At 54.2% G+C, this 10,245-nt stretch overlaps 1 protein-coding gene across 1 annotated transcript; it reads left to right on the top strand.

Annotated features, from left to right (window-relative positions):
- CLN8 (CLN8 transmembrane ER and ERGIC protein) lies at window positions 1-7,193 on the top strand. The gene is made up of 2 exons (XM_065900034.1): window positions 1-540; window positions 6,894-7,193. The coding sequence occupies exons 1-2, from the start codon at window positions 1-3 to the stop codon at window positions 7,191-7,193; spliced, it is 840 nt and encodes a 279-aa protein (XP_065756106.1).
- The last annotated feature ends 3,052 nt before the right edge of the window (window positions 7,194-10,245 follow it).

A 10,245-nucleotide genomic window follows, 5' to 3' on the forward strand; every position in this document is an offset into this window, starting at 1 on the left:
ATGAGCCTCCCGAGCAGCGGGCCGGCGGGCAGCGTCTTTGACCTGGACTGCACCTCCGGGCAGGTCCGCTGGGCGCTGGTGGCTGCCGGCTGCAGCTTCTACCTGGGCGTCTTCGTGGCCTGCCACCAGCTGTCATCCTCCCTGAACGCCACCTACCGCTCCCTGGGGGCCCGAGAGCAGGTCTTCTGGAACCTGGCGGCCACGCGCGCAGTCTTTGGCCTCCAGGGCACCGCGGCGGGGCTACGGGCGCTGCTGCTGGACCCCGTGCTGCAGGCCGACAAAGTGCTTGGCCAGCAGAACTGGTGCTGGTTCCACATCACCACGGCAACCGGATTCTTCCTCTTTGAGAACCTCGCGCTCCATGTGTCCAATGCGCTGTTCCACACATTCGACGGGTTCCTGGCCGTCCACCACCTCTTCGCCTTCCTCGGGTTTCTCGGCTCCGTGGTCAACCTCCAAGCGGGCCACTACCTGCCCATGATCACGCTGCTCCTGGAGATGAGCACGCCCTTCACCTGCATCTCCTGGATGCTCCTAAAGGTAGGCGCTCCCCAGACGGCATCTGTGCTCCGCAGCGGGAGGTGAGCGGCTAGGGAGCACCTTCACCCGCTTGATGCCCGTGTTGCTGGTCCCTTGTGGCCTGTGCTGTCACAGCATCACCAGGCTGGATTAGAGTATTACAGTCCGTAAGAAGCTCATTTTCGTTGAATTCCATTTTAATCATTTTAAACAACTCTTTTAGGCTTCCTGCCCCATCGCAAAAAAGACTCGGTGGATCGTGTGTCTTACTCAGTAACTGGCAGTATTTGTAAGCCCTAGAAAACATGCTTTTTCTTTGTTTCAGATACTTTTTTTTTTTTTTTTTTTTTTTTTTTTTTTGCGGTACACGGGCCTCTCACTGTTGTGGCCTCTCCCGTTGCGGAGCACAGGCTCCGGTCGCGCAGGCTTAGCGGCCATGGCTCACGGGCCCAGCCGCTCCGCGGCATGTGGGATCCTCCCGGACCGGGGCACGAACCCGTGTCCCCTGCATCGGCAGGCGGACTCTCAACCACTGCGCCACCAGGGAAGCCCCTCAAATACTTTTTTTAAAAAAACAAAGTAATATATGTCTACGTACATATCTTTTAAAATTTTTATTTCACATTATGTTATCTTACACCCAACATGAGATCTGCCCTCTTCACAAATCTTTAAGTGTCCAGCACATTATCGTCAGCTGTAGTCACAGGTGCACAGCAGGCCTCTGGAGCTTATTCGTCTTGTACGATTGAAACTTCACTCCTGTTGGTCAGTAACTCGCCGCTTCCCCTCCCTCCAGCCCCTGGCAACTGCCATCCACACTTTGATTCTAGGAACTGGACTATTTCAGATGCCTCATATAAGTGGACTCATGCCATATTTCTCTTCTGTTCCTGGTTTATTTCGCTGAGTGAATGTCCTCAAGGTCCAGCCATGTCATTGCACATTGAAGGGTTTCCTTCTTTTCTCAGGCTGAACAGGTTTCCATTGCGTGTGTGAAGCACATCTTCCTTGGGTGTTTCAGTCTTAGTTATTGTGAGTGAACGTAGAGGTGCTAATATCTCCTCCACATTCTGATTTCGGTTCCTTAACTGGGTCATCAGGTAGCTCTGTTTTTAGAAAATAAACCGCCCCCACTGTTTCCCGCAGCGGCTGCAGCGCTGTGTGTTCCCACCAGCAGTGCACAGAGGTCCACTTTCTCCACATGCTCACCAAAGCTTGTTGTCTTTGTTTCTCTGATGACATCTCACTGCCTTTTGATTTGCATTTCCCTGATGACCGGTGACAGTGACCATTTATTCGTCTATCTGTTGGCCATTTGTATGTTGTCTTTGGAAAACCGTTCAAGCCCTTAGCCCATTTTTAACTCAGGTTCTTTGTTATTTTTTTACTGTTGAGTTGTAGTTCTTTACATATGTTCAAGATTAATCTCTTATTACACATATGGTTGGCAAATATTTTCTCCCACTTTGTAGATTGCCTTTTCACTCTGTTGATTGTTTCCTTTGCTGTGAAGAAGCTTTTTAGTTTGATGTTGTCCCAATTGTTTATTTTTGTTTCTGTTGTATGTGTTCTTGGTATCATATTCATGAAATCATTGCCAAAACGAATGCCATGAAATTTTTTCCCTATGTTTTCTTTTAGGAGTTTTGGGTCTTACATTTCCGCCTTCAAGTTGATTTTTGTGTAAGGTGTGAGATAAGGGTTCAGTTTCATTCTTTTGCAGGTGAGTGTCCAGTTTTCCCAGCAACACCCGATTGAAGGGACTACCCCTTTCCTGCTGTGAGTTTTGGGCACCCTGTTGAAGATCAGTTGGCCGTGTCTGTGTGGATGTTTTCTAGGCTTTTGATGCTGCTCCACTGGTCTGTGTGTTTGTATGGCAGTTCATGCAGTTTTGATTTCTGTAGCTTTGTAATATCGTTTGAAATCAGGAAACCTGGTGCCTCCAGCTTTGTTCTTTTTCTCAAGATTGATTTGGCTATTGGGGTCTTTTGTGGTTTCACATGAATTTTAGAAATTTTTTTTTTGTTAAAAATGCCACTGGGGGGCTTCCCTGGTGGCGCAGTGGTTGAGAGTCCGCCTGCCCATGCAGGGGACACGGGTTCATGCCCCGGTCTGGGAAGATCCCACATGCCGCGGAGCGGCTGGGCCCGTGAGCCATGGCTGCTGAGCCTGCGCGTCCGGAGCCTGTGCTCCGCAGTGGGAGGGGCCACAGCGGTGAGAGGCCCGCGTACCGTAAAAAAAAAAAAAAAAAAAAAAAAAAAAATGCCACTGGGATTTTCATGGGGGTTGCATTGAACCTATAGACTGTAGATTACTTTGGTGACCTCCCTAGTGAGTTTTTTTTGTTTTTCGTGTTTTTTTTATTTTTGGCTGCGTTGGGTTTTCGTTGCTGCACGTGGACTTTCTCTAGTTGCGGCGAGCGGGGGCTACTCTTTGTTGTGGTGCGCGGGCTTCTTATTGCGGTGGCTTCTCCTGTTGCGGAGCTCAGGCTCTAGGTATGCGGGCTCAGTAGTTGTGGCTCGCAGGCTCTAGAGCGCAGACTCAGTAGTTGTGGCTCACGGGCTTAGTTGCTCCACGGCATGTCGGATCTTTCCAGACCAGGGACCGAACCCGTGTCTCCTGCATTGGCGGGCGGATTCTTAACCACCGCACCACCAGGGAAGTCCCCCCTAGTGAGTTTTTTAGTTCAGTTATTGTATTCTTCAGCTCCTTGATTTCTGTTTGGTACATTTTTTTACATTTCTGTCTCTTCGTTGACATTCCACTTGTTCCCACGTGTTCTCTTGACCTCGGCGAGCACCCTTATGACAGATGCCTTTAATTCTGTCGGGTACATCGTGTGACTGCTCTCCAGCAGGGTTTGGAGATGTGTCTCATTCCTCGGTTTGGAGCGTCTTTGCCTCATTCTTCATTTTCCGTGACTCTCTGTTGGTGTCTGTGCATTAGACGAAGCAGATGCCTCTCCCTGGCCTCGTGACTGTCCTCACCCAGGAGAGATCCCACCAGTCAGCCTAGCCAGGGCCCTGGAGGTTCTCCCTTGACTTTCTCCCTCCCCAGGGAAGGGCAGGCAGCTGTGGCTCCTGTCTGCTTACACGTCCGATCCTGGGTGGGGCAAGGCTGTGTGTCCACCAGCCCAGGCCACCGCCTCCACCTCCTCTGCCAGCTGGACTGTGGGCCAGCGGCCAGGGAGCCCCCCAAACAGCTGGGGGGCTGAGCACGTGAACCAGCTCCTCCCCCTTCTGCGTGAAGCTGCGGGCCGAGGGTCTCTTCCTGACCCCAGGGTGCTGCTGGGGTCCCTGCCCGCTTCGGCGAGTCTGTCCCGGGTGCAGGGCCCTTTCGATGGGCCCCTGATTCGTCACGACAGAGTTTGTCTGTGAGCTGCTGCTCAGCCAGGCCTCCTCCTGGGGCCCCTCACGCGTCAGGCTCCTGGGCGGGGGTCTCTGGAAGCCCTTCCCCAGCTCGGGTGGGCCCACTGCTCAGGAAGCAGACAGACCCCAGCTGTGGGGCGGCCATCAGAGGGAGGCACTTTGTTTGGGGTTTTTTCTGTTTTCTCTAAAGTGTTCGGGTGCCGTTCGTTCAGGACGGAAAAGGGTGGTCCCAGAACCCACTTCTTCCCGCTTGCCGTGTTCACCACGCGGCCCGTGTCTCCACGGCAAAGCTGTCCCCTCGGCTAAGACAGCCCAGGGCCCGTGTGCCTACACAGCCCTGGTCTTGGTCTAGTTCAGATACTACTGAACCTTGTGAGTAAACGCCGTGTAAAACGTTGAAATCCTTTAAGCTTTTCATAAAGCTGCCAAGTTCTTGCTTGTTGGGCATCAGGGTCCAGGAATCCTCACCATTGGGGTCTGATTTGATGAGATACAGACGGATGTCAGGACCCAGTGTCACCACTAACTTAACGTAGTTTACACCCCAGACGGGCTCATGCTTCCATTTCCTCCTCCAGTTTGATTCTGAAATGTTGTTTAGAAATAATAATAAATGAATTATACACTCAAACATCTAAACATGATTCATCCACGGAGACACTAGTCCAGATGCAAACGACGTGGTATAAAAAACAGTCAATTTATGTGTAAATAAGTATACACCAGGAACACTACCTGCTGGGACCCCAGCTATACAAAGTAACCTTTGCACGGTTAAGTCTCACTTTGTTACTGACCCTGCTTTTCTCAAAGCATTTGGTGATGTTGAACCCAAAAATTTCAGTGTCTGAGTAGGACCAAAAATGCTCACTTCTCAAGCTTGGAGTTTTCTGAACTTAATGTAATTACTGTATGAGTAGAAGTTCATGCTTCTGGTATGAATATTAGGAATTTAGGATGGCTGCTTTTAGTAAGTGGGCAAGATAATGGAAAGGAGTACATCTTGTGAACTTTGAAGGAAGCAGCAAGTGGAACGAAGACGGCTTGCTGGCCAGTGCCTGCAAGGTTGGAAGGGTGAGCAGCGCCCCGGCCCCCAAGCACATGTAGCTTACTCTGCAGTTTGTATGTTCACCCCAAGACACACTTAGCTCACCTTCCCACTCTACAGTTTGTACATTTAACGTCCTTCAGGCCAGAGCAAGGGCTAAATCTTTCCCACGTGAGGAATCTATCATTGAGAACCTCAAACCGCAAGTGTTCTTGCGTTTGAGAAACATTGTTTTTTTGTCTAATTGCACAGTTCAAGGAATTTTACTTGTATAAGTCATGATTCTAGCATAACGTGGAGAATGCCTACCCATGCAATGAGTACAAAACTATTTCTGTAAAACTGTGGTTTTTTCCCTAGTACTCTATGGTTTTCTTTTCCTTTTAAACATTGATATTTAGTCCATTTGGAAAGTATTTTTAAGTAAGATCCAACTGGATTTTCCCAGGAGGTGAGCAAGGATCCTAATGGAATTACATTATCCATCCTTTCCCTGGGGGTTCGAAACGCTGCCCAGTGCCAACTCTCCCTGTATTTTATTCACTTCTGCGTTTTGCACTGTTTATCTGTTGTTTCTGAAGCATCATCGTATCTCATTTGCTGAAGCACCTTCAGCCCTCCTTGCTCTCGTGCATTTACTCCACTGCATGAGTGGCTTTACTTAAAGTTGTTACAAGTTGACAAAAATACTGATGTATCCTCTTATTTGGACTAAATCTGTGGATGCATTCAAGCAGGGAAGATGTAACGTCTTCTGAGTGTTTTCCATCCAAGCACATAATAACGATAACGTGCCTCGTTTCATCCAAGACTCCTTTCAAGTCCCTCTGCGGTGATGGTCTCGTTCCCAGAAGGAGGGGAAATGTATATAAAAAAGTCGAAGAAGTGAGGTCCGTCATCTCCTTCGTTTACTTGCCTCCCTGCCTTGCAGACCTCTGGGTCGCCCAGAGGCGGATCATCCAGGCAGGAGGCTGGGTTCTTTTTGCAGGATCTTAGTCCCCCGACCAGGGATTGAACCCGTGCCCTCGGCAGTGAGAGCGCAGAGTCCTAACCACCGGGCCGCCAGGGAATTCCCCTTTCTTTCTCTTTTAAAATGTCGTCACTCCAGAGGTCAGTTGCTGTGTCCCCCTGTGGCTCCGCAGGTGTGGCCGCAGTGAGGCCATGCCCGTTCCCAGCGTCACCGGGCTGCTGCCTGGCGAGGCGTCCCCACCTTCCCGGCCCCTCCCCACTGCCCCCTTTCCTCTTGCAAGTGCCAGACGTGCCCGTGCCCTGGGGAGGCGGTGTCGGGGCGGGGAGCTGCCCAGGAGGACGCTCCAGCCCGGGCAGAACGCAGCGGGGAGAGGCCGGTGTGCACAAGCTCACGGGTCTGAGGTGTGTGGGCTGTCCTGGTACCTGTTGTCCTGGTGCCGGGCTGTCCAGGTGCTGACGTCCCCGCCACAATGTCCCGCCTCTGTGCCCACAGTCTGCTGTATAGCATTTTCAAGTTCCCTGTTTGGTTTTAGCTACAGCTAGCTTTAATGTGAATTTAGAATAATTTTAAGGCAAGTCCATTTGGGCTTGTGTCCAAGGTCTACTGGGGTAAAAATACCGAAAAACAAAGAAGTGAGGACACACATCTCATCCTGAGCTTGTCTCCTCTGAGAGCGTTTGCCCCCGGGGCCCGGCGAGCCTGTTTGGACACGACCAGCGTGTCTTACAGCTTCACTGGGTCAGCGTTGGGTAGTTGGGTAGTTAGTTGCTCGATGTGTGCACGGTGCACGGTGCACGGTCGGTCGAGGGAAGAAGCACTGGAGGTGAGCTTAGAAGGTGTGAACTTTCCTTCCGGGGGCGCAGACCAGCAGGAGGCCCGCGCTGGGTGGGTCTGCGGGCGGCTGGGCGGGGCCGGGAGGGGGCGGGGACAGGGCGCGGCGCTGTGAGCCCGAGTCAGCCCGCCCTGACCCCCGCTCTGCCCGCAGGCCGGCTGTGCGGACTCGCTGCTCTGGAGGCTGAACCAGTGGCTGATGGTCCACCTGTTCCACTGCCGCATGGTCCTCACCTACCACATGTGGTGGGTGTGCCTGGGCCACTGGGACAGCCTGGCCCGCAGCCTCTTCCCGCCGCACTGGGCGCTCTTCGTGGTTGGGCTGGGCCTCCTCACGGTCCTCATCAACCCCTACTGGACCCGCAAGAAGACGCAGCAGCTGCTCAACCCTGTGGACTGGAACTTCGCGCCCGGCCGCCCCAACGGGCCGGCGCCGCCGAAGAAGACGAGGTAGCGGCCTCGGCCCCGACTGTCCCCGCGGCGCCGACCCCAGGCCGCGTGAGTACTGACTTCCACGTGGCACCGAGTACCTACACCTGAGCGCGCCTCGGGGACAGAGTCCCGCCGTGGTGACATCACGGCTCGATGTGCTCATTCCCGCGAGCTTGGCCTGTGTGCGCCGTCGCCCCAAGGAGGGCCCGCGTGGACGGGTCGCACTAAAGCGTGTGTGCGTCTTATTCAACAGCCCCGTTATTTTTAGTTGGAGAGAACTGTCCCACGAGAACATAATCCGGTCCCTTACCCTGCTGACATTCCCAGGGCTGAGATGTAAGCCGCGTCTCCGCAGCGCCATCTCGTGGTGAGCGCGGAGCATCGGCCTGGCTTGCGGCTGGGGGAGGCGGAGGGGTCTTCTCACCAGGGAAGCTCATCCGGTGAAGAGTTTTGGTTCCGTTTTGTGTTTCTCTGTTGACACATTAAGAGAGGTGTTAGTAATCAGATTTGTCTAGATTTTAGAGCTGTTTTTAACTAAGTTTCAAACAGGTGCCCCGCCAGACCCTACCTAACCCCCTGGTTGGTGTCTCTCTGTAGGTTTCGCCAGACCCTACCCCCTGGTTGGTGTGTCTCTAGGTTTCAAGTCGGGGCATTGGTCACTCTCCCTGCGAGCTGTGGGTGGACCTGGCCCCTTGGAGTGCCCGGCTGCAGGGCCCCCTCCTCACCTCCCGGTGACGAGCCCGGGCACCACCTTTACTGTGTGGGGCCCCGGTGGAATCTACACGCCGACCCGCAATTTTACTGACGAATACGTACTGACATCTTATTCTTGCCATGAGTGGGCAATTAAAATGAAAATCTCGTATTTACTGAAAGTGCCCTTGAACTGTTTTTGAAAAACACATTTGTTGGTCGTGAGAATCACGTGTACCTTGTGCTTGGTCTGTAACTTGGCCCCTCAGAAGGGTGTGTGCTGATTTCTGGTACTGTGACTTGACTGTACGTAGGTCAGGAGATGTGATACCTGCTTGTGTCATTTTGAGAAGTGTTTCAATCCTAGAAACATCCAGCAAACCGTGTCCCTGCTGAGACTTCTCTCTCCCTCGCTGAAGACCCCGGGCACCTGCCACCCGCTCTCCCGTCCGCAAGCGGTGGTGGTGGTGGGGGGGAGCTGGCTGTGTTTCCAGCCGGTCAGAACTTTAATAAAGTAACCGATGTTTACAGAACCCGAATGCATGTCCGTTCTTTCAACACTGTTCACATTGCTGTGGAGGTTTTCTGTCTCGGTGATACAACTGTGATGATAAATCTGCACGTGCTCAAGGTTTGAACTCAGCTTAAGGTATAAAATACTTAATTTTTACGTGACCCTCACTGGGAATTTGACTTTCCCCGGGCTCAGTCTCTACATCCTTCATCTCAGTGAAGGTGCTTTTGCCTCCATCCCGACCCGACTTCCCGTGAGGACCGCAGAGGCAGGGGCGTTTGGTCAGAAAGGGCCTTTTGAGGCTTGTGATCCAGCATCCAGGCACCTTCGCTGCCCAGACAGGTGCTGCCTTCCGGGCTGTGGGTGCTTTGCGGGCTCCGCCCAGCCCGTGCACGAACGGGATGAGGCCATAGAGAGAGATGTCGGGGGGGTGTGCAGGGGGGTGTCGGCCCCTGGCCCTCCTCAGACCCCGTCTTTCTGATCGCTGTGGCTCCGCCAGCTGTCCCTGCTGCGGACCGCTGGGTTTTCCCAGGCGCCGCGCTGGCCACCGAGGGCTCCTCGGTTCCTGGCACGAACAGCTCTAGGAAGTAGGCACCGTCGATCCCATTTAGAGCTGGGGCCTGGGGCTACGAGGTGGCGCAGGCGGTCAGCGGCCACGCCCTGACTTTAAAGCCGAGGCCCGTAGACTGCGTCTACGAGCACAGAAAGCAAGCGGCAGGCCCCGGCTGACCCTGGCCACCAGACCCAGCTGCATCCGCGTACGCAGAGCACTGGAGCACTGCGGTGTCTGTCCAGGTACCGCAGCCCCGCGGGACAGATGCCCGGCCGCTGGTGAGCGAGGCCGCGGCGGCGTCAGCGGGCAGGTACGGGGGTCCACCGGGAAGGGCAGTTAGAAAGTTAGGAAGTGGGAGCGGCGGCCCGGCTCTGGCACCTGGAAGGCCGGGGCCGCGGGCGACTCTCCCGGGGCAGGGCTGGGGTCTCTGGGTTGGGCGAGAGGCTGGGCGCCCCTGGGGGGCCATGCAGCCTTGTCTGCAGCACCCGTGTCTGCGTCAGGGCCGGTCAGGTGATGGGGTGATGGGCTGGAATGGCTGTCACGTACTTCAGAGTGTTGAAAGCAGCAAAGCAGGGCACCTGTCTCCTCTCCCTCCAGCACCGGCACTGTGCACATGGCCGGGCTCGGGATCAGAGCACGAGGTGGGGGTGGGGGGGCGGCTCCAGCAGGCGCCCTCAGGCTCCTCCCTCCTCAGGCCCTGGGCTCACCCTCATCTGGCCCTTTGCGACGGAGTTCCCCACGTGGCCGGCTGGAGCCCCGCGCTGGGGGCAGCGGCCACGGGAGGAGGGGACTGGATGCCAGGTGAGCCAGCGTCCCCAAAGGTCAGACTCGTTTCTAGTTGTAAGAGTGAGGTTGACACCCAAAATAAACCCCGAGTGATGCCCACCCCTTATGGATGCATGTGGATGCTTTCAGTTTACCTGTATCTTTACTAAACTTCTGCTCTAATGGGAGAGTTTATTAATTCAACGTTTCTCTTTTTAAATAAATCTTCCCGTTTTTCAGTAACTAGACTATACGGTACACATTGTCTTGCCAGGTCATGTTTAGTGAAGTGGAAATCTCAGAAATGTTTTCTTCCTCTGAGTGCTCTGGAGCGGACCCTGCCCGTCCGGGGCCTGCAGCTCCCCGCAGCCCGGCCGAGCCCAGCTACGCAGAGCAAGGAAGCTGCACCGTGACACCCCGTCCCACACGATGGGAAGGGCCTTGGGAGCCGCTTCTAACTTTCTGCCCCGGGGGGCCCACGGTGAGAACTCACTCCTCTCTCACTGTATGTGTGTATTTCCCTCTTACTGTCGTGCGGTTTCAGTGTCA

The sequence above is a fragment of the Phocoena phocoena genome, chromosome 21 (assembly GCF_963924675.1).
Source record: "Phocoena phocoena chromosome 21, mPhoPho1.1, whole genome shotgun sequence".
Taxonomy (NCBI): Eukaryota; Metazoa; Chordata; class Mammalia; order Artiodactyla; family Phocoenidae; genus Phocoena; species Phocoena phocoena.